This window comes from Belonocnema kinseyi, chromosome 4 (genome assembly GCF_010883055.1).
Source record: "Belonocnema kinseyi isolate 2016_QV_RU_SX_M_011 chromosome 4, B_treatae_v1, whole genome shotgun sequence".
Classification (NCBI taxonomy): Eukaryota; Metazoa; Arthropoda; class Insecta; order Hymenoptera; family Cynipidae; genus Belonocnema; species Belonocnema kinseyi.
In genome coordinates this window covers 150,991,241-151,016,671 of record NC_046660.1, presented here as the reverse complement: position 1 = coordinate 151,016,671, position 25,431 = coordinate 150,991,241, and the positions used below count along the sequence as shown (strand labels likewise).

The following is a 25,431-nucleotide window of genomic DNA, read 5'->3' as shown; positions in this document are numbered from 1 at the left end:
GGGGTCGATCTTGTCAGAGTCCGTTTGAAGACCATGTTCGTTTACTAGAAAGCCTAGATAGTGTACTTGGGGGCCACGTCCCGGGACGGTAAAAGCTGTTTTGTCGCGACTAGCCTCATCAAGGGAGACTTAGTGGAAACCTTTGCGCAAATCTATCTTGGAAATATACCGGGCCCAAGTTGCGTCCTGAAAATCTAAATTTAGATGAAATATTTTACCAAAATCTAGACCTAATGCAAAAGCGACCGGTACTGACTTTAAAACCCTAATAGCTATAGGTTGCGTGCGACTGTGTAATTCGATTCGGGCAATAATCTCATAAGAAACTAGTTTTATCTGGCTGTTGGCAACCTGGACGCGACCTCTTCGATTAATTGTTTTTAGGTTTAAGTTTTCGATCAGCTTTAGGCCGTCTGGTCCTACAAATCGAGATTGGGGTCGATTTGGTCGATGCTCGAATAGCATAGGTTAGGGGGTCGGGAAGGTACTAAAGGGTCGGACTAGGGTTTAATTTGGCTTTTTTCCGGAATCGCTCGCGCTAAACTATTAACAGATATTAATTTTCTGGTGTTTGAATCGTACTCTACAACTATAAGCTGACCCTGTGACTGGGGGTCTGATAGAAAAGGATTACTAGCGGAAACTGAGAAAGAATATACCCCTTTCAGTTTTATTCTAACTGCAGATACATGGACAATTAAGGAGATTTCTGATTCTTTAATAAAAAATTGGCTGTCAAAGACAAAAAATGTTATTTCCAATTCTGGGGGGGGGGGGGTAGACTCCCGTGGACTTATTAAAATTAGAGTGTTTATTCAAGTACTCTATTTCATCTAATTTAATAATTGTACAAGATTTGAATTTCCTTCTATTTACTGTGCGCTTTATGGTTGAAAAAGATTTATCAGATCCCTTTAAAGAAGCATTCTTCCCGCAATACACCTTTCTTTACAGTTTCCCGAACACCTGGGACACTAGTTTAGTGACGTCTTTCCGGCTATACCTATAACAGGCTCTGTTTCTTGATATCGTGCAAGTAGTGAACTCGTGACCAGGTTCGCCACAGTTCCAGGATTTGAATTGAGAAGGGCGATTTTCGGACTGGTCAGTGGGTCTCTGAGTGGGAGGCTTTGAAATTTGAAAATTTGTTTCAGGATTTGTTCTGATCTTGGGCTTATACTCAGCTCTAGGATTATTTTCCTTCTCCGTAGTAAGACACATTAGATCAACAGGATCTTCATAGCTGAGCAACTCCATGTCCTCCTCTAAAAACGTAAGCTTTTCCCGAGGGTTGTCAGGGCGTCTGTTTGGTTTTCGATAATTTGGGTCTTTGTAAGCTAGGTCGGGAAGTAGGGATCGTTCGAGAACTGGGGGAGGCTTATAACTTCGCGCCACACGATAGCTCTTCTGCGCGATGTTGGCAAGATATTCCAGGAGGACGAAGTCTTCGATGTCGTTGCAACGGATAGCTAAGTGTAACTTAGGTGATAGGTTTCTATGTGCATAACTAACCTCCTCATCTTCTGACATTCGAGGTCTTAGTTTGTCAAACATTGCCCGCATGCGTGTAAGGCACGTTGGAAAGACCCAAAATTAAATCGAAAAGAATTAGCAATTCCAGAAACACATCATTTATATAAAGTTTACACTCACAGACTCTAAACGACAACTTTCATTTCAATTAATTTAAACTCGGTAACAGTATTCCACTATGCTTCGACAATGATGATAATTGGTAACAGTATATACAAAGGGGGAAACCGACGCCTCGACGAAATGGGCAAAACAATATCTTTCGACGAAGTCCTGACGAAGAGTGACGCGCGTTCGCTCTCCTCGTGGTAAAGTGTTTCAATTACCGCACGTGACTCGCATTTGGGTATCAAGACCCTATGATCGGCAATCAATTTATGAGTGGTAAGGAACCTGACGTATCGACGATAAGTTTAAAATTAAAATTTTATTTCAGAGTCTGAAAGTCGACTTCTGGACGAAGATTCTCGTCTTGTCGTCCACGAATGCTTTAGTCATTTAAATTTTATAATTAAATAATGTTAAAGAATAATTCCCTGTCACACTCTCCCCTTTCAAACTGTTACGTCAAAGTGAAAATGTTACAATTGTAGTTCTGAAACAAAAGAGTAATTAATAGTTATTTTGAATTGAAGTACTGCATAGAGTCCAAAGTTATCTGAAATATAATTCACAATATTCAAAGTAGTATAACACGATAATCAATTTCAACGGTATATAATTTACTAAAAATAGAAAATAATATATTTCTGGAATTTGACTTCGACGATTGTCTTGTGTTACATCTTGTTAAAATGGTTATCTTGATTTCTTCGCCTTAGTCTAACTCTGGTCTTATCTTTATAATATCGTCGAAAACTTTGTTACTAAAAGGGCGTTTTGGGCCCTGACTTCTAATCATCCTTTTTCATTTGAGAGCAGTAAGGCATTCTGCAGTCTTTAAAATGGTGTTGCATCGACCGGCATTTGACACAGCCGGCAAGGTACTGCTCACCAGGGTAGGTCACGAGGATCTGCGTCCCTCTTTCTTTCCAGACCTTTCAGTAATTTCTGGCTGATAATACGACTATTGACAATGTAGACAGATTTTTTATCCCGTTGGATTGATAAGGTGCGGAATGCCCAACTCCTGAGGAATCTTCTGGATTTACGGAATTCGGTCAAATGACAGTGGCTTAAAGGCCACTGATGATGCGACAATTTATGTTTGGTAATAAGTTGACTTGCATTTTCTCCTTATGCCGGTCTTCTTGATTGGATATCTAGTAACTGGTATGCGATTTCGATGCAAGTTCTCGGCGTGCAACTGTGTAGACGTGATACTCGTTGTCTTCGACAATTTGAGTTCCATCAGAGGTAAATATCTGTCCTCTTGCAGTAATCTTTTGACGTCTTCATTTGGTTTTGGCTCTCTGGGTATCGTAAAAGCCCTTTCGAAGTCGTTTATATTTGTCAAAAAACTAGAATTCAAGCCGTAGCACGTATCCGGAATCCGGCTCCGAGGTGGAGAGACCAGAGCTGTGTGAGGATGGATTCGACACGTTGTCGAACTAGGAGGTTGACTCGATGTCTTAATGTGAAGAACGATGGTGGACTCTCTGTGTACCTTAAGCTGAAAACGTACATGACTCAGCACGTAGCGTTCGACGTGGACATTTTAAATCAGAAATACTATATTTTCACACTACTTTACCAGATTTATCTGTCAATTCCACCGGAACCTCTGATTTATTACTTAGCTTTTTATTAAGGTAGTAGACCTCAGTTCCCACCTTGATGTTCACCGATTTGACTCCACCCGAATTGATTCTGGCTAAACTCTTTTCCGAATTTATCTTTATTTGATTTTCGACCTTGTGACGGATTTCGTCAATTTTCCTCATGCGCGAGATCCACTCGTCGACTGAATTTTTGACGGTGGAGTTGTCGACATTTTCAGGAAACTTCCTATTGTGCATAATCATCGCTTCGCGCCCGTGGTTAAAAAAGAAAGACAATTTCTACTGCCTAAGTGCGGGACAAGGGAGCCTCTCCTTAAAGGTTCTGAATTTGTTTATGTAGGGATCAGTCATCATCAACAGCTTGTAATACAAATCTTTATTGGTTGCAATCCGACTGATTTTACGGGTATTGAATTCACTTATCCTCTTGAAAATCTTCTTTTTCGCCTTTTATGACTCTTCTGTCAATTGGCCGATAAGCCATAGGACATTTTCGATCATCTAAGCGCCATGTATGAGGATCTTGTGGACTGTCACAGACATTTAGAACCAATTATATAAGCTGACGTAAAGTTTTGCAGTTTTCTGACAATATTCTTCTAATTTGATAATGTCTATTCTCTTTCCTGATGTCATAGCTTTCAAAATAACGCCAAATTTCTCGATTAATACTTTCGCAACCCCGGTAATACTCAAAGTCAATTTAGGATCTTCAAAAAATCGTCGAGCAGTATTTCCATTATTAGATGTTCCAGTCCCATGTTGTGGAACATTCACTATCAGGCCCATTCTCTACCAAAATTATTTTCGAATTCTCTTCTTCGCATCGCTCATTTTCTGTTTTTCATCAGCTAACTTGGCTACGAATTTGCAGAATTCTATGTGATACGCAATGTGAAGGATACATTTCATAAAGCGTATCCAAGCCTGTTGTGTGGAGAGACCAAAAGAGAAGTTTTTGATTTTCACAGAGAAGAGTTCGATTTTTTACAAATTTGTCATCATGGAGGGCTTTGCGGAGCATATATAACATCGATATTTTTCCTTGAATCTGCTTTACCTTAGAGATGATAGTCTTCTTTGTTTCCTGTACTTAGCGGAATCGCATGATTCTACAAAGTCTTGATTACCCAGGATGTGGATTTTTCCAAATCGCCAAACATCTACCAGTATCCATGTCTATCATTTCCAATGCTAGCAGTACCATCGAAAAAATTAAGATGCTCGCATCAGATTGACTAGGATCATTGAAAGACTGGTTATATGGATTACGTCTAGATGTCCCATCACATTCATACTTTGAAGTTAAAGTCATTGAAATATTAGGTCTGTCAACTAAATTTGGAGGTTTGATTGCAGGTATTTCCATCAAGCTAGATACTGTGTGATCCAGCAAGGATTGCGTGTTAATACTCACTCCCTCTTCCGTTATGATAATATGAGATTATGGGGGTGGCACCTTTTTTGGCATGTGCTAGGCTCCTGCAAAATGGGTAAATATCAGCATTTTTAGCTTTTGATTGCATACGAATAACTTCGTACTGGTTTTCACTTCATATGACTGCATTATTTTCTTCTTAATTTGTTCAAATTTGTGATACAAACTTTAACCTCTAAAAAATACCCTTTGTGCGAAAAACACCATGGCGGGTCCAACAAAACGTTTCGCTGGCCCCGACATTATCCAAAATCAACTTTATATGGGTGCATTATTTTCGTCTGAATTTATTAAAATTTATGAAAACAACTTCAACTCCTAAAAACTACCCTCTGTGCGAAAAACACCATTACGGGGTCAGCGAAGTGTTTCGATGGCCCCGACATTATCCAAAATAAAATTTATATGGATGTATTATTTTCATCTTAATTTGTTCAAATTTGTGCTACCAATTTTAATGCTTAAAACCCACTTCCTGTCAGGCCAACTCCATGGCGTGGCCAATAAAACGTATCGCTGGTCTAGAATAATACACCCATATAAAATAGATTTTGGATAATGTCGGGACAAACGAAACGGTTCGCTGGCTACGCCATGCAGTTTTCCACGCAGTGGATAGTTGTTTGGGATTGAAGTTTGTTGCACGAATTTAAACAAATTAAGACGAAAATAATACACCCATAAAAAGTAGACTTTGGACAATGTCGGAATTAGCGGCACGTTTTGCTGGCCGCTCCATGGTTATTGTCAAATAGGGGGTCGTTTTTAGTGGTAGAAGTTAGCTGCACATATTTAAACAAATTAAGACGTAAATAGTGCACCCATATAAAGTTGATTTTGGATAATGTCTGGACTAGCGGTATGTTTCGCTGGCCCCGCCATGGTGTTTACTTAACAAAGGGTGGTATTTAGGAATTGAAGTTGGCTACACAAATTTGAATAAAACAAGAAGAAAATAATGCACCCATATAAAGTTGATTTTGGATAATGCCGGGACCAACGAAACATTTCACTGGCTCTGCCATGCAGTTTTTTCGTCGCAGTGGATATTTTTTTGGGGTTGAAGTTTGTTGTACGAATTTAAAAAAATAATGACGAAAATAATACACGCATATAAAGGAGATTTTAGACAATGTTGAAAGAAGAGGTACGTTTCACTTCCCGCTCCATGGTGATTGTCAAACAGGGGGTGGTTTTTAAGGGTAGAAGTTGGCCGAACATATTTGACCAATGAAGACGTAAATAACGCACCCATATAAGGTTTCAATAGATCCGATATGGCGTTTGCCGAACAGGGGGTTGTTTTTAGGGGTTGAAGTTGGTTGCACAAATTTGAACAAATTAGGACAAAAATAATGCACCGATATAAAGTTTATTTTGGACAAAGTCTGGACCAGCGATACGTTTCGCTGGCTCCGTCAAGTTCTTTTCCGCACAGAGGGTACTTTTTTGGGGTTAAAGTTTGTTGCGAAAATTTGCACAAATTAAGACGAAAATAATAAACGTATATAAAGTTTATTTTTTCTAATATGTGAGCTAGCGAAACATTTCGCTGGCCCCGACATGGGGTACAAATTCTGCACTAAATATTTGGCCGAAAAAGAATTAAATTTTCGTGGGTGGTGGGACCAGCGGATTGGTCCTCTAATGCCTTATCATCAGTGTAGCGTGTAATTCCTCCTACTTCTAAATATTCTAGTTCGTCAGACAATTCATCGTGTTCATCATCATTATTTGACAAAAGTTTACTCATGCCATGAGCGATTTTAGTTTTACCAGAAGATCGAAAAATACTCAGGAATTTTTTCGTCTCTTAGCTGATTTTGAGCCATTCTTGAAACGATCTGAAGGTCTTCTCACGGCACAAACTGTAACGATTTGAACAGAGAAATCTGAAAGCAGCCATCTCGCATTCCTCACCCTAAATGTTGTTATATTATAAAAAGCCTTTTTCCACTTTTGTTCAAATGTGGACATGAACTATGATAACTTATCTTCGATTGCTTTCAGACATTGGTCTTTGATATCGCAATTGGCTTTGATATAGCTCAGAAGTTTTTCTCTACATTTGTCGCCACTTGTGATTAGAAAAACACAAAGAACTTGCTTCGAAACTTTAAATTCATTCATTATTAGAACAATGAATTTTATCAAAAATAGGGTATAAAGGAATGATTTGAAACTTACAACTGATAATACTTCACAGTACCACAAGGAGAACACGAAAACAAAGTATTCACAAATCTGCACTTCATGAGAAATAATTCTCACTATTTGGACTCAAGAGTCGTAAATAATGAAAGTCGGGAAAACCAAAAATCCAATGAATACGTGCGTAAACTTTTAAATGTCCTTCCAAAAAAATAGCGTGGTAATTGAATGGTGAGTGACGAGAAAAATGTGAGAACCGGAACAAGTGAAAAACGAAACAACTGAAAATCAAGAGACACAAGCGATTTTCAGTTGTTTCGTTTTATACTGATTTCAGTTCTAACATTTTTCTCGTCACTTAAGGTTCAATTGCTACGCTGCTTTTTTGAAAGGACATTGAAAAGTTCATGCAAGTATCTATTCGATTTTTGTGTTTTCCCGACTTTCATTATTTACGACTCTTAAGTCGTAGGAGTTTCATTTTTTATGATATAATCAACATTTCATGAAGAAAGAGATTTTTCTCATTTGAAAGCGTCTATTAAATGCATTTGTTGAGCAGAATTGTTAATAAAAATAAAAAATATTGTCAAACGTCAGTTTCCCCCATCAGAATATTAATTTAGGGAAAAAATAAAAAATTATGCAAAAAATGGATTTTTTCTATCACAGAGTTACCGTTTGATGCATTTGTTAATCAGCATTTTTTATAACAATGGTGAATGCTACAGAACGGGCAGCTCAAATATGAAAAATTAGGGTTTTTTGGCATTTTGCAACTAGAATAGCAAACAAACAAAGCATTTTTAGCAAAATCGCTCTCGAAAGACCACTTCAGAATTGAATTAGCTTAAATTTAAAAAAAAATATGGAAGTGGATGAAAATTGTAGGCTCTGGATCATTTTGAACCCCAATTTTCTAACTCTCCGCACTGTGAATCGGCTCCACGTCATTCCGGACTCGCGTTCCCATGTCTGTTTCGCTCATGTCGTGCTCAGACACCGTCTCGATAGTTTGCCCCAACGAAACCATCCGATTAACGTTTGCCGTTGCGCTAGCTTCGAAAGGTTTCAGGGATTGAGCCTTGTTGAGCTTCCTCTTTGGAGGCGAAAAGCACATTGCCATTCAAGAACGATCTCAATGTTCATCCGAAATCAATTAAAAGTAGCGAATTTTGACAAGCCTAATTAATTTATTAACAATTTAATTCATAATAATTCATTGATGCGTTAGGATGTGACCCCAGCAAGCTGAAGAATTTATTTTGGAATAATCAAATTAATCAGTAAGATTTCTTGAATCAATGAAACAGTGGTTCAGAATAATATCTGAATCTTATTGGATTCAATTCAAAAAAGTTTTCCGTATCCGCACAATTTTTCAGAAACATTTTAATTTCAGTTATTTTGCTAATAATCAGGGCGAGAACTAGCATCGACGAAAATCTCAAAAGTTTTATTTTATTAAAACTATCGAATAGTCGAGGTAATTTATCCAATAACCAACCATTTTCAATTAACTTTAGGCTATTCCACTTCCAATTAATAAAAGTAGATTATTAAATAATTACAGCAAGAGCTAATCACTTAATTTCTCCAATATTTTATGCGTGTCAACTTGTTATGGCAAGACATCACAACTTAACCTTTAATATTCAAAAGCTTTTTTTATTTCGTTCAATATTGTCAACTGCCAGGGCAAGACGTAAACAACTGACAATTAATCAATATAAACCTTAACTATATCGCGAAACAACCAGGGCAAGTCCTTAATTATTTAACTTTTCAAAATTCAAACATTTCATTAAATCATTTCATTTCATTTATCGCGATATATCCAGGGAAAGAACTGAGCAATTCCGAAATTGGCACATTTATTTTGCATATTTAATATTTTGATTCGTTTGAGTCATCTATATGACTGAAATTATTTGTCAAATTTAACGTCTCATTCGACGAGAAAAATTTAATTTAGATTTAAATCACATAATAATTTAACTCAAGTCGATTTGTCTACATGTGTCTTCACACCATGTACTTATCATTTGGAAATTATCAAGTCTATATTCGAAATTAAACTGGTACGTTTAAACTATGCTTTTATGCGGTTCGTATTATTTTGCTGTCGTCGAATAACAAGAGCAAGATCTTTGCTACTCGCCTTTATCCGACCATAGATTTAAGGTTCTCGACCGTTGTCGAATTTAACAGACAACCATCTTATGATGAATAAAATTCACTGGGTTATTGAAATACAGTATTTCAATATTAAATACAATTTTCTCAATTCCTATAATTTTCTACATTACTGAATAAAAATTTTATTTTTTGCATGATCTAAAAGCAGTAATCTGATTTAATATGAGGCTGCGCAAGAAATATGAAGCGCCTAACCTTTACAGAGTCGAAGTTTGTGTTTATAAATACGCCCCGTGCGCACAATTGCCGAGAGAAGCATGAAACATGTACACACGCAAAGCTTTAGAATACTAGACTACACAATACGCACTAAGCAGATTTTAATATTATTATTCGATAAGAGATTTTATTTTTCATAACTTTTGACAAAAATTCCCAACTTGCCCCACGTTGGCACGCAAGAAAAATAAATCGTATTTCAAGATCAGAGACTACGTAAGGAGAGGGTACATTAGGAAGAACCAAAATTAAATCGACAAGAAATAGCAATTCCAGAAATACATCATTTATATAAGGTTTGTACTTACAGACTCCAAACGTTAACTTTCACTCTAATTAATACAAACTCGGTAACGATATTCCGCTATGGTTCGACGATTATGATAATTGGTAACAATATCTACAACGGGGGAAGCCGAACCCTCGACGAAATTCGCAAAACAATATATTTCGACAAAGTGCCGACTAAGAGTGACGCGCGTTCGCTCTCCTAATGGTAAAGTATTTCAATCACTGCGCGTCACTCTCGTTTGGGTATCAAGACCCTATGACCGTCAATCAAGTCATGAGTGGGCCAGGAACCTGACGTATCAACAATAAGTTCAAAATTAAAATTCTATTTCAGAGTCTCAAAGTCGACTTCTGGATGAAGATTCTCGTCTTGACATACACGGATGCTTTAGTTATTGAAATTTTATAATTAAATAATGGACGGGAATAATTCCCTGTCACAGAGTATGATAGAGCAATAAAGGTGGATCTGGAGCGTATCAGAGGAGGGAGTGAGTGGGAAGGTTACGCAGGTGGTTCAATGAGGACGTTTGGTGTGTATCTCATAGGATAGAAAGATAGAACTTAGACGGTGGATCTAGAGAATGCCAGAGAAAGCAGCGAATTGTTTCTTAATAAGAGAATCGTTTGGTTAATGGGTAGATAGAGGGTAGATACTAGTAAGTGTTTATGACAGATACAGTTGGCATTGCAACTCTTTCGGTGAAACGAGCGGGTTGACATTCCAACTGGACCGAAAATGAAGATGAGGTGGAGGAAATTTAGGTTGAATAGCGACTTTTTGTTAGGTAATGAAAAGTGAGTAGAAGCTAGCAAGGGACTCTGAATGAGATGTTTGGCTTTATAACTATTTCAGCTAAACGAGCGTATTGGTTTCCAAACTGGCTAACAAAACAAATTAATTGTCAGGGTCAAAGAGATTCTTATTTGCCTATAATTTCTTTACAATTTTTTCGTGGATGATTCGTTATGTATGCTTAGAGGCTAGTGTACACTGATAGAGGCGACAATAGTTGATTCTGAGACCTGTTGGTTTTTTAGGGTGCTGCCTTCCATTTCCCAAACAATTGCCGTTTCTATTTATGACCCATGGCCTATTTATTCTTAGACCCTTACCGTCCATCACTTGTCTATTAAGTTTCAGCAGCGTTACAGTAGATCTCCCGTTACGGCGAGGATTACTCCCGCATTGGTAGAAATCGCCATCATTGCAACGACGCGCAAGGACGCGTCGTTATCCTTAACAACCCAAACAACTCTAGAAACTGAACCACGCTTTGTTGTGTATTAGGAAGACTTCCCTCCAGATTAAATAAAACGATCCTAACTTTATTTAATCGTTAAATCAGTAACTGTCCACAGACTGACATCAGGCTTATGTTGATCAAGCTAGGCATCCACTTAAAATAAGAGTAAAAGAGCTTTAGGAGAATATCAGAAATTTCCTTAGTTTACTTTTGCAAATAATATTATATTTTCAGACTGATTAGCCTGATTCATAAACCTGTACAGGTTTTGAAACGTCCCATGCAAATATTTTAGTATATTGTTTTTTACTTTTTTATTGAGTAATCAAACTCTCTAGTTTGAAAGTAACCTTCACACTAATAGGTATTCTTACTCAATTAAAAATTTACAACAAAAACGAACACTTTGTTCCCATTTTCAGGTTAAGAGGGCAGGTGAAAAATTTTGATATAGTTTATATATAGTGGACAAGACATTGATATTTTTCATTCGGTTTTTAAAGAATAATGTATAGAACAAATGAAAAATATCTTTAACTTGAGCTTTACATAAATTATACATAAATTTATTACCTGAGAAATGTTAGAAATGATTAATACACTAATGAGATCTATAGAGACTTGTTAATCCCACGCCAGTGTGGCCTTACTAGTACTAAAATGCAGTTTAATTAACATTCTAGTCTTACGTCCTAGGATAATAATTAGAAACAATACATGAGTGGTCAGTGTTATTTCTGATTTATCTACAGAACGTATAGTTCTGGGCTAGGGAGAAGTATTTCAGGGGTCAAATCAAATAAGTAAGGGATATGACATACAGATTAGTAAATACATTTATTGAAAGATCAATATAGGGGTAGACAATGACTAAAAGAATTTTATGGGAGACACGACTCTGAAGGAAATGTCGTTAATTGCTCTTGGGGTGGGTGGAAAGGAAATACAATATTAAACAAACGAGAACGCTGAAATAAAAAAGAGATTGAATTGTGTATTTTGCGAAAATTTGTTGATTACCTTGATGAAGATCTGGGAGACGTGGTTTAAACAATCCAATAATCCACAATGTGCACAATAGCACTGGAGGTAAAATCGGAACTCGAAACTGGGACCTTGAAGACTGTAGACCTTGGATATACCTTTTAGCAAAGGGGTAACTCCTTGTTACTCGAAGTTAACAGAACTGGAGCTGGATCTGGTAATGGGTTGAACCTTCTTGACTAGATTTCAGGAGTAGTACTGTCTGGAATGGACTTGACTAGGTAGGTTGACGGGCCCTCAGGGAACAAGTTCCGGAATTCGGATTTTAGATTCACGTCGAAAACCAGAAGAGCTACCCCACTGAAGACTCTGAGGACAAAACTACGAATTAACTGCTAGCAATATGCCGAACTGACTTGAGAGTACGGATACCTCCTTTTATACTCGTGTGGGCGCACTTTGGTACCACCCTTTTCTACGTGTTCTCCTAGAAGTTTCTGCTGAACGGAAAAAACCACGTGTAATCGATAACCTCCATCGACAACCTAACCGATAATCCTACACGTGTAGGCTTCAGAAATTTATAATTTTTTGAAAAAGGGAATTAGCATTCGTCGTCCAGCTATATTTTCAGAGTCTAGACTACGACGTAAGAAATGAAGTGGCTGTTATCCAAAGAGTGCCACGTGACAATGGTCCATACAACAATTTATTCCTTTTTTCAGAAATCAATACTTTGTAGACTCGAAAATGTATATGAGTTCCATCTTCTTTTGATGATATCATCAGTGATGAATAGGGGGGGGGGGGATTGAGACTTATTCTTTTCTTTATTCTTCTTCTTTCTATCTCTCGCTTTCTAAATCGATTCAATTAATAGTCTTTGGGTAAAGCCAAATTACACAATTACACAATTCACTTAGAGATTAAATGATTCATAATTAAATATGTAGATATAGGGTCACGACATAGTACGTGACATATCCCCCCGATTTTCTCGAATCATATAGTGAAGCCAATATGTTCGAGCCAAAATGTCAGACTCGAATTAATTGACGTGGGAAAATATCATGTGGGAAAAAATTCGTTAAATATTTAGTATTTTCCATATAATTTTAAAGTTACAATATTATCATAATGGCCTACATATTTTCCTTAAAAATGTAGGTAAATATTCATATCCATATACTTTCTAGGTTACAGTATCTCTAGTGTATTAATTGCGTACATATTGATGAGAAGTTAATTTATTCTTTTTTGATTAAGTCTAGAAAAATCTTAATTTGAAGCCAATATGTTCGAGCCAAAATGTCAGACTCGAATTAATTGATGTGGGAAAATATCATGTGGGTAAAAATTCGTTAAATATTTAGTATTTTCCATATAATTTTAAAGTTACAATATTATCATAATGGCCTACATATTTTCCTTAAAAATGTAGGTAAATATTTATTCATATCCATATACTTTCTAGGTTACAGTATCTCTAGTGTATTAATTGCGTACATATTGATGAGAAGTTAATTATTCTTTTTTGATTAAGTCTAGAAAAATCTTAATGTTTCCGCTCAATACATGATTTCTTGAGAATTCGATTAATAATTATTTAATATTTCTATGATTATGTTTCGATCCATAATTTCTTGAGAATTCAATAAATATTATTAAATTATAAAATATCGCAGTTGCTTCATTTATCTGATCTGAAAATTTGATTACATAATTTATTTCAATTCTTTTGGTTATAACTCATAGAATACATAATTGAATGTAGTAATAGGATTACATTTGATCGAAACATTTATTTATGATTGAAACCTACTCCAATCTTGATTTGGTCACTGAGGGTGACATCTCCCCCTACCCGCCTTGAACTATGGGGGTGAAACCGCCTTTTCAAGTTATTGTTTCAAATAACCTCTTTTCTAAATAGAAAATAGATAGATTCATGAATTCCCGTTGGTATAAATAAATTCTCATTTTTCCTAATAATACAACTGGCTATAAAGAATCAAATATCATTTATTTTATTCTTAAATTCTTTTGTTATCTAATATCTAAGTTTTATCAAGTTATAGAAAATATTTGGACTGTGTATTCCTTCATGTAGAAGGTTTGTTTGATACTAACTGGAAAACTTCATTGATTGCATTGAATGTCAGTTATTTCGTCAGTTATAGTCTAACTGATATTCCCTGGTAGTAAATTGTAGCAATCGTTTCAATTTCTTGCGGCGCCTCTTGTATGTGTTGATAAAGGCGTATGTTTTAGAAAATTTGTAAAACACGAGTGTCATATTAATTTTTCGTAGGATGTTAGTCGCAAAGAGTATCAAAAATATTATAGGTATTGTTGCAGTTATTGATCTGTTATCGGTTTTGTCTTGTTCCGATATCATTTTCTGTTTGAAGTTGAAACTCGTTTTCTAAATGGATTTTGCTTACCTCCTGCATTTGGGTTGAAGGGAGACTGGATTACCATGCTTTTCCTTTAATTAGGAACAAATAATTGTGGAGTTAAATATGGTTAATTAATTGAATTAGAGAAGTTATAACGTTAAAATGTAAGCGTAAAAAAGACAGAGTTGCCATGCGTTTGTATTATGAAAAGAGAGAATTGAGTGAAAAAACACATTTCAATAATTTCGTTCATCGATTTCAGAAAATTTGAAGATTATAGGGAAAAAATGAAAGCTGCAAATTTCACAAATGTTGATTCCATTTCGCTTCTGGCTCTTGACCTAAAACATAATACTCAAAAGGTTAGTGGTGACCGGTTTTAAGTAAGCTAGAGATCAATATGGTTTATAGGCGGGGAACTGAATTACGTTATCTCAAAGGGGTGACTTTAGAGGGAAGTTTTATGACATTCATATTGCTTTTTTGTAACTCAGGTTCTATTTATTGTTTTTATTTATTCGCCGATATGTGGACTTGCCTTATTAGGAAGTTTTATTGTCTATATAACAATGTTATAAATTATGTTAGGTAGGATTTGAGAAAATTAGGATTTCGAATTTGTGCTGTAGGTGTTCTCAATAAGAAGGTTAAAGTTGTGATTTCGGTTCTTATTTCTGAAATAGGAACGGTATCCGCTTGAAATTTACTATATTTAGTATCTATTTAAATTGTATTAATTACTAAATTGATCTATAAAAGTCTTAATTTATTTAATTAGAATTTATTTATGTAGAGTGCTGATATTTATTAGATTCATTCAACAGATAATCATCTTATTTATTATTTATTTTACCGAAATAATGATTTATTTTAAAATATTAAGATTTTAAGAGTAATAGTAAATTATTTTCAAATATTAAAATCTTATATTTATATATTATTCATTTAAATAAAACAGTAATATTAATTAGATTTTAATTTATTTACATACGACTAAAGTTTCATTTTATTGATATTTAGTAACCTAAATCTATCTATATATTATTAATTTATTGCATTAAGGGCTAAATTATAATTTAATTAAGACAGTAATTCTAATGTAATAATATCTTTTAATTAATTTCTTACATAAAAATCTAAATTTAATTATATAAGGGTCCAATATTGATTATAATGATGTAATATGCCTAAATACTTCATTTATTTATATATTGTTTATCTATTATGAATATTCTCCTTGTTTGTTGTATAAAGTTTTTTATTTATATGAATATATTAGTGGTCTTAAGGAAAAATACTTATATTTATTCATCTTATTTATTTTATACTAATTTAAATTTATTTGTGTAAAATATTAAATTGGCTTAAGGTTTAAACTCCATGACTAATACATATTATTAATAATTAAATTGTTTAATATTTTAGGATTTAATTTATGCATTGTCTGTATAAATAGATTTACTTACTTATTTTATAGATGTCCAAAATTTACGTATATATTAATTAGAAAAAATGTATTGAAAAATGGTAATATTTATTTAATTACAGATAAACCTTTTAACAAATGCGTCTGCTATTGTACTTGCTTGCTGATTAGGCAAAGGTATAGCTAGAGAATATTTTCTAATAATATCCTGAATTGTTAAAATGCATTCATTACCTACGTTTGTTACTGGCAATGGGCAATCGTCCATAAATACGAAAATACATCTTGTAATATGGATTTTATTTCTGGCCAATCAATATGTAAAATTTTCGAGGTTATGTGATAAAAATTTGCCTTTTTATTGCTTTAGTTTCACCTGTAACAAGATGCTTGAATTCATGTAGTTCATTTCTTTTTGCTACACTTTTAGATCCATTATCTTTAGGTATTCCTATCGTTCATTTGAAGTACGAGTAATTATCTTTCCTCGTTCTTAGGTGATCTCTACATTCTACCACGATTTTAGGATCTTTACCATCCCTTTGGAATATCTACTTATTGCCTCATAGCTTTATTATTTCTTCTTGCATTATTTCCTTTGATTTATTTCTTAGAGTTTCTTGACTAATTTCATGAATTTCCTGCATTTCCTGAATTTTTTATTTCTTTATTTTCTTAATTTCTTAGAACTACCTTGAATTTCTGAATTTCTTAGAGTTTCTGGATTCATTCATATCTTAGACCTAACTTGAGTTTCTGAATTTCTTAGTATTTCTGGATTCATTGTTTTCTTAGACCTAGCTTCAGTTTCTGGATTTCTTAGAGTTTCTTAATTCATTGATTTCTGAGACCTAACAGGAGTTCCTGGATTCATTGATTTCTTAGAACTAACTTGCATTTCTGAATTTCTTAGATTTAGCATTTTTCCCCTAGTTTCTATGGCATTACATATTCCATTTATTATTTTATCTGATATAATTAAATTTACTAGTTTCCTTTAAAAAATTTCCGTAATTATGTTTTTGATTTTCCTAATATTTTATGTTTCTTCATCCTCGTCCAGAATTAAATAACTTTTATTTAAGGGATTTTCCTTTATGAATTTTCCCTGATTTTCAGTTTCATTATTTGTAGAAGTTACTGGATTCCTTGATAAAGCGTCGACATTTACACTTGTTTTACCTGCATTGTAAACTATTTTCAAATCGTACTCTAATAATTTTAATTTCCATCTTGTTACGCGTGAACAAGGGTCACTTGAAGTTTGGAACCAGATTAATGGTTTATGATCAGTAATAATTTTTAATTTTCTACCGTAAAAGTAGTGTCGAAAATGAGTTACACAAAACACGATTGCTAAAGCTTGCTTATTATATGTGTCGTATTTAAATTCACGGATATTTAGTGCTCTGGATACATAAGTTATTGGTTTATCTTTTCCGATTTCACCTTGAAGCAAAACTTCACCTATTGCAAAACCTGAAGCGTCAGTGGTAAGGATAAAAGGTTTATCGAAATCAGGACTTTCTAACATAGGTTCTTCGCATAATTCTTGTTTTAAACTTTCAAATGCTTTTTGCTGTTTTTCAGTACATTTAAAAGGTACGCCCTTTTTCAAAAGTTGATGTAGAGGTGTTGCTTTCTTTGAAAACCCATCTATAAGTAATCTATAATAACCGGCTAAACCTAAAAATTGTTTCATATTCGTAACATTTTTTGTAATGACAAAGTTTTTTACTGCTATTGTTTTCTTTGGATCAGAACGTACGCCATCTTTATCAATAATATGTCCTAAAGAAATTACCTCGGGTCATAAAAATTCGCATTTATCCGGCTGTAATTTTAGATTTGCTTCACGTAATCGATTCATTAATGTACTGAATTTTCTATGATGTTCTTCTAAGGAATCTGCATAAATAACAATGTCGTCAACTTAAACGAATAATTCAGTTCCAATTAATCCTGATAGAGTAATATTCATAAGACGTTGGAAACAGGCTGGAGCATTTTTAAGTCCAAATGGAATTCGGTCAAATTCATAATGACCAAGGGGGTTGAAAATGTTCTTTTGTGAAAGCCTTATTCGCCCATTTTAATTTGATGAAAACCTGATGCTAAATCAAAAACTGAAAAGTATTGCGCGGTTTCTAATTATTTAAAAAATGGCTCGAATGTTTGGCAGAGGAACTAAATCACGAATGGTTTTTTCACTGAATTTGCGAAAATCAAGAACCATTTTCCATCTTCTATTTCCTTAATAATCTTCTTTCTTGGGAACAATCCATACAGGCGTGTTATAGGGGGATTGCGATGGTTTAATTATTTCGCTTATAAGTAGGTCATTTGTTTGTCTTAGTAGTTCTTCTTTATGAATGGGCGACAATCGACATTGACACCTAAACACGGGGTGGTCGTCGGTGGCTGGTATCTTGTGTTGGAGAACAATGGTAGCGGTCAATCGTTCCACAGGGATATGAAATCTATCTGCATTGTTTATTATTAATTTTTCTACATGTGCTAATTCTTCTGCATTTAAGTGATGTAAACGAAGTAGATCCATAGTTTTTTCTGTTCTTTCCTTGCAAGAAGTTTTGGACATTTTTTCTGGTTTAATTGGAAAATCATTTTAATTTAAAAAATTGTAAAATACATCTTCTATTAGTGTAAAAGTATTGAAATTTTCGGAATTAAATGGTTGCTCTGTAATTTCTTAAAATTCTTCAAGAATTGCTGCCGGTATTAGCACTTCTACTCATTCTAATTAAGTGTTTGCTATTTATACGAATGCTTTACCTTTATCATTAGTTATAATTGCGTTACCTAAAAATATTTCGGATTTTACTGATAGTTGGGGAATATATCCTGTTCTCACTTTTGGATTTTTATGATGAAATAAATAACTGAGATAGATCTTTCTGGTAAAGTGATTTTATTTTTTGATGAAAGAGGATATTTTTCATCATTTACTTCTAGACATCTGGCTGCATAATTAATATTAACATTATTATAAATAACAAATTCTGATTCTAATACGCCGTCATCATCTATTGGAACTTCTATTGGTATGATATTTAAAGTGGTTAAATATCCAAAAATGTTTACTTTTATTTGATCTAAAATTTATACAGGGTTTCATTAATTCCGGTTAGCCTAAATATTTTAACTCTATCTATGGGTGTTGATGGTTCAACTATGTGTTCTCTTAAAAGATTTAAGCCTGCACCTGTATCGATCATAATACGGACATGGTTTTTTAATCCCGGGGTTTAAATTATTGTGGATGGTATTGTTGTGGAAAATTAACTATAAAAACTCTACATCTAGAAGGTTCGAGACTGCATCTGTACTACGCAAGAAAGATCAGGCTAGAAGATTCTCGAAATGTAGAGATACTAGATGCACTGAGAAAGTAGGCCTGGAATATTCGAAGGAGTAATAAATGCAGGTATATAAGGACAGACGTCCACCTTAGTTAGTTACTTAGTTCCTTCGTCCGTTCGTTAGTTCGATTGTAAACCGCGGTTGAATTGTATGCTTGTTACTAAATAAATTCTTTGCCTTTACTTTACACAGTGTTTCTTATTTGAAACAATTAATAACCCCCAACAAGTATATTATTTCCCTTGCTGAAATTAAATTAAATATCGACGGTTTCTAGAGGTTTGGTTGTCCACATTTTTCTATCGTCACGTTGGAATTCCCTTTGAGGAATTATGATTCTTGGGAATGTATTGTATTAGGTCACAAACGGTTGGACAGGGGATTTGAGGGAGACTGCGTGTATTGATTGAAACTTTCGAGCTTTCGGCAACTAAAATAAGTGTGCCCCCCTCTTTTTACAAATTTGGCATAATATAATTTTCCCTTGTACGTAATTTACTTTCATTGATCTTTCCACGTTGGTTATATTTTTCTCTAACTCATCGGGTTTTTGTTTATGCTGCTATTTGCATGTGTTGAGTGGATATTTATACGAGTGTCACAATTAGAGCAATTTTTATCACTAGGAGATGGGAAATTTTGTTCGATATTTAAGAGTGATTTTTGTTTAGTTTCGGCTAAGAAATTTTCTGTAAAAATAACTGTGGAGTTTGTTGCCGAGAAAGTGTTATCAATTTCAGCTTTCTGGAATTTTATTTGACATAAGGGGATGTGTTGAATAAGCATAATAGTACGGTTTTTATTGTTTTCAAATTCAATCTTGTTTAAAAATTTATTCTTGATTTTTATGTGGACAGTGAATGTATATCTCATATGTCATAAATATATTTCTGTTCGTTATTTTAGTTTTTATTTGTTATATCTCTGAAAATCCTAGAGAAATATTCATATTTAGCGTTATTAGTTCCAAATGGTTTTGCTAATTTTCTGAGTTCATCAATGAGTTTTACACGTAAAAATGTCTTGTTCGGGTTACGGTGCTCGTCTATTTTTCAGATTATTAGATATTTTTGGTTTTTTCTGGATACTGATTATGTGAAAATTTAATTCTTTTTTCAATTATTTCGATAACTTTATCAGTCTGTCTTAATATTTTGGTAATTTAAGGATTTAACTGATTCTTTGTATCAGTTCGGGTAATAATATCTATTATTGATTCTATATTTACGATTGTTTTATTGACTTTGTTTATTGTTTTCGTGAGTTTATAATTTTGACATAGGAGTTTGGGTATTTCCTCTTCTAATAATGTTGATTTAGTAGCATGTCCATGTTTTTCACATGTATTTTTATCAAAACGATGTGCTATATTTTGCTTTTTAGTTGTTTTAACGAGCTTATTAGAGTGATGTAGGTTAGACTTGAGTAATTTTTCTTGACTGCTTTTGGTAGGGTAAAATTGATTTACTGATTTCGTCTTCAATTTTTTTGCTAATATTGCAGCTTTATTTAATGCATGTTGTCTTTTAAAAAAAACTTCTTTTTGATTATTTGTACTAACTGTTATTTCTCTTATATTTACGGTTACCCGATATCAAGCAATGTTCACTTGAGCTCCGGACCCTTCTATTCCTTGTACCTGGAATATGTAGGAATTTAATTAAGAAAATGATTTTGTTCCATTATAAGAGTTTAACATTTTTAAATGTACCCTCTGAAATAATAAAAGCAAATATTTTATAATTGTCTGTTTTGTGTGTAAAAAGTGTGCTGTTGAACCTTATGATTGTCTGATGTGGCTAATCCACATGCAAAAAAACAGTCGTAATATTTGTTAAAACTTGATTGTTTTAACATGGATTATTATCAATATGTGTACTAACACTGCTTCTACTTTGATTTTATTTTATTTATATTTTCACTGAAATTTAGATTTTAATTTATTTTACCCTTACTACATATCACAACAGCTGGTGCGCCAAAACAATAATGGGTCATTTAAATTTTTCACTTGTTTTAATGTTGAAATATAAATCTTTCAATAAATTTCAATTTTAATTCATTTTCCCCTACTACATACCCCAACGGCCGATGCACCAAGAAAATTGTGCGTATGTAACGTCCTAGGAAGAAAGTTAGGAACAATACATGAGTGGTCAGTGATATTCCTGATTTACGTACAGAACGTATGGTTCTGGGCTAAGGGAACAGGATTTTAGGGGTCAAATGAAATAAGTGAAGGATATGAAATACAGATTAGTAAAGACATTTATTGACAGATCAATTTAGCGGTAGGGAATGACTAAAATAGTTGGACGAACAAGAACGTTGAAATGAGAGAGAGAGAGAATTGTGTGTATTGCGGAGATTTGTTGATTACCTGGATAAGGATCTGGGAGATGTGGTTTAAATAATTAAATAAACCACAAAGTGCAAAATAGCACTGGAGTTAAAATTGAGACTTGGAACTGGGACCTTGAAGACTTTAGACCTTGGAAATAGCTTTTAACAAAGAGGTAACTCCTTCTTACTCGAAGTTGACAGAACTGGAAGTGGATCTGATAATTGGTATTGCCGGGAATGGTACTGCCATAAGGTTCTGCTCCACCAATACAGTCCACGTATAATTGAGCGGGTGCAGTTATTTCCACCCTTCTCCACGTGTAGGCTTCGGAAATTTATAATTCTATGAAAAAGAGGTGTAGCATTCGTCATCCAGCTATATTTGAAGATTCTAGCCTACGTCGTAAAAAATGAAGTGGCTGCACATTATCCAAAGAGTGCCACATGCCAATGGTCCATACAACAAGTTATTCCTTTTTCCAGAAATTAATATTTTGTAGGCTCGTCTATGTATATGAGTTCCATCTTATCTTGGTGATTTTATCAGGTATGAAAGGGGAAATTGAGACGTATTCCTTTCTTCATTCCTCTTCTTTCTATCTCTCTCTTTTTAAATCGATACAATTTATAGTCTCTGTGTAAAGCCGTTTTTTACATATAGGAGCATTGTCAATTTTCTTAGAGTTTAAATGATTCATAATTAAGTATATAGATATAGATTCACGACATAGTACGTGACACTAGGTACAACTGTCAGTATGCACACTTAACTCTTCTCTGAATATCATATTGCACATAAGAGGGGTGCTAGTTTTTTCTTAACTGACCGAGCAATAAGTTTGTCAGAACCTAAGTTTCACAAGAAATTCAAGAATTAATTTATGCGACCTTAATCAACAATAAATATCAGGTGAATTTATAAAAATCAACTATTTAAATCTTGAATTAAGTGCCTACGTGAATTTGATTCAATTTGAACATTAAGAATTTAATAATGAGAAATATACCAGGCTTGGTTTGTAGCAATTTTTAATGAGGCGTGACAATAAGCTTTGTTGAATTTAAAATGCAGCCGCAAATGTAGTTGAAAATACGGCAGAAAATGTAGTCGTAAGTTTGGCTGCAAACCTGGTCGAAAATACTGTGTGGCCACAAATGCGGGGACAAATAAGACATGACCTCAAATTCTTTTTTATACATCCCCGAAAATGCGCGCACAAATACTACCACAAATGTAACCGCAGATTTTCAGTAGACCAAACTACGAGCTGCTTAACTACACTATATCAATTCGCGGCGCTCCAGTCGGGCGCTCAACCTTCTTATAGGTCCAATCGCGATCTTATTTAAAGAAATACTCATCAATATTTTTTAAATCGAAAAATGAGCAAGAAATATTTCTGTTGTCCTAAAATAATTATTTCGATTGTAAACATAATTAAAAATAGCTTATGAAACACTTATGTAGAAATTAAATTCAACAACTTTAGCAGAAGTTACGATTGATTAAATTACAGCGTGCGAGTCACACTGTCGACAATGCTAGGACCTTCATGTTCAAAAATCGTCTTTCTAGGGGTACCTCTTTTGATGAATCGAAAGAGGGCCACTAGGACTAAAATTTAGTGAAGTCTAATAAAAATTAAGAGGTAGAAAATTCTTAAGAGGGTATGATAACAAATTTTCCCCCCTATACAAAAGCAGATTTGCATGAAATTTTTTAAAGGGGATTTCTATACTCGCTGATTTTGAATTTGATGTTCCAATTTCAAAATTATGAATGGCACTTGGATTCAATATCACGGCCATTATTGACAATTTCTTCCATATTTGCACGAAACAAATATGTAAGAATTTCGAAATAATGTTCCTTATATTGGATCCGTCATTTGGTAATCTTAAAGTTTTACCTCAATTTTCAGATCACCGAGCCCGAAAACGTCCTTGCAGAACATTTAATCCAAATATGTAAATACCATAAATATTAATACATACTTTGAAAGATGATGAATTATTTTTTTCTTTTTGACTATCTATTAATAAGGGATATTAAAATATGTAAGTATGTCCTATGTTTGCTTTTCTTAGACATGAAAGTGAGTTTTTTGCATCGACATATAGAAATGGACCGGTAACGCTTTGGGGAAAACTAAAATGGGCTCTAGAGAGAGAAAAAACACATGAGACGTAGACCTTCTTTTATCTATTTCAGGACTCTGTCAAGTGAATTAGTGGCCCCGGGTATTGCCTAAATATTCTGTACGGTTAATTAAAAAAAAAGATAAACAATAGATTAGAAATTTGTAGTTATAATAAATTAGATTTTAAAGAACATTCATATAAAATAACCTGTTTCAGATAGATTATTTTAAAAACTTGGCACATTGAATTCTTCTTGAAATTGGATTGAAAATGCTACAATAATCATCGTTTTGTGAGTTGAAGAATAATGTAATAACTGTCAAAAATTTGAACAATATTTCTATAACATAAAAAATAACCATTTGTATTGAATAGGTACAAAACTTCATATTTTGAGGTTTTGTTTTTGTTGTAACATTTTTTATTTTACTACATTCAATAACTTTACTTACGTATGAAAACATATCTCCATATAAACGTCTTGACAACGCCCACAAGCTAAACAAGCTGCCACTATTTTTTATATTTATTTACAATAAATTATAATTAAATAGATTATAAATAAATCAATTCTGAAAAATGCGATAAACGTCACATTATTGGGGCACTCGCGACACAAAGCATGACCCCGTGCTGCGCCAAACTTCACCTAACGAAAATATTCTCGACCAATCAGCTTTATCTAGAAAGAGATAGGTCTACGTCTCATATGTTTTCTCTCTCTCTAGAGCCCATTACCGTCCTCCCCACAGCATTACCGGTCCATTTCTATATGTCGATGGTTTTTTGCCACTTTTGTTTCTGCCGTGTCAAATTATGCCCCAAATTAAACATGAATGCGAACTTCGTGTAATTTCTTAATGTATCGATGGCAACCACCAATTGTAAAATAAAATATAACCTGTATTCTTGACTTGAATTCTATCAACTTAACGCTATATTTTCTTCTGTGTTTAGACTGGTTATTTGAAAGGAGTGAGAGAACTCTGCACAAAACACAATGTTTTATGGATTGCCGACGAAGTACAAACTGGTTTATGCAGAACCGGCAGACTACTAGCTGTAGACCACGAAGCAGTGAAGCCTGATATCCTGATTCTTGGAAAAGCGCTTTCTGGTGGTTTTTATCCGGTTTCTGGTGTTCTGGCGAATAATCCTGTGATGCTTAGTATTGGTCCGGGTGAACATGGTTCAACGTATGGTGGCAATCCTTTGGGTTCCAGAATTGCCTTAGAAGCATTAAAAGTTTTAGAAGAGGAAAAGCTTGCGGAAAGAGCAGAATCATGTGGGAAGATCCTCCGAGAAGAGCTCAATAAACTTCCCAGAGATGTTGTCACTCTCGTACGAGGAAAGGGTCTTCTGAATGCAATTGTTATTAATAAAGAAATCGACGCCATGGAAATATGTCTTAAGTTAAAGGACCAGGGACTGTTAGCAAAACCGACACATAATCATATAATCAGATTAGCTCCACCGCTTATTATATCTACTTCACAAATTCAAGAATGTGCTGAAATTATTAGAAGAGTTATTTTAACTTACTGTAAATGAATCTAAATATAGAGTATTGTGGCATTATGCCTCATCATGATACATTCAATTGTTAAACTTAGCCCATTTTCGTAGAGTTGGAACAATGAACTATATGCACATGTTTAATGAGCAAGTATAGGCTACTTCGATTGATGTTCTTACGAAGATTAGAAATGCACTTCAAGGGTAACAAAAACGGGATTTTTACACTGCTGCATGTTAATATTGAAACACAACACTCCTACTAAAACTTAAGTCATTTTGAGAAAGTATGATCTAGTCTACTTCTAGTACAAAATTGACGCCGGTAAAAAGTGTTCGGGAAGCAAGAAAAAAAAAGTCTACTTGGAACACCTAAGAAATGTGAATGTGGTGTTCATTTAAAAGTACCAATAATCGGTTTGTCTAAGATACCTCCTCATAT

General features: G+C 34.1%; 1 protein-coding gene across 2 annotated transcripts in view; it reads left to right on the top strand.

Annotated features, from left to right (window-relative positions):
* LOC117172189 (ornithine aminotransferase, mitochondrial) overlaps nt 1-25,067 on the top strand; it is a 118,633-nt gene extending 93,566 nt beyond the window's left edge. For both annotated transcript variants that reach the window (XM_033360025.1, XM_033360024.1), the window contains exon 4: nt 24,432-25,067. In XM_033360025.1, the coding sequence (XP_033215916.1) occupies nt 24,432-25,025 (594 nt within the window). In that variant the 3' untranslated portion in view covers nt 25,026-25,067. The remainder of the gene's footprint in view (nt 1-24,431) is intronic.
* The last annotated feature ends 364 nt before the right edge of the window (nt 25,068-25,431 follow it).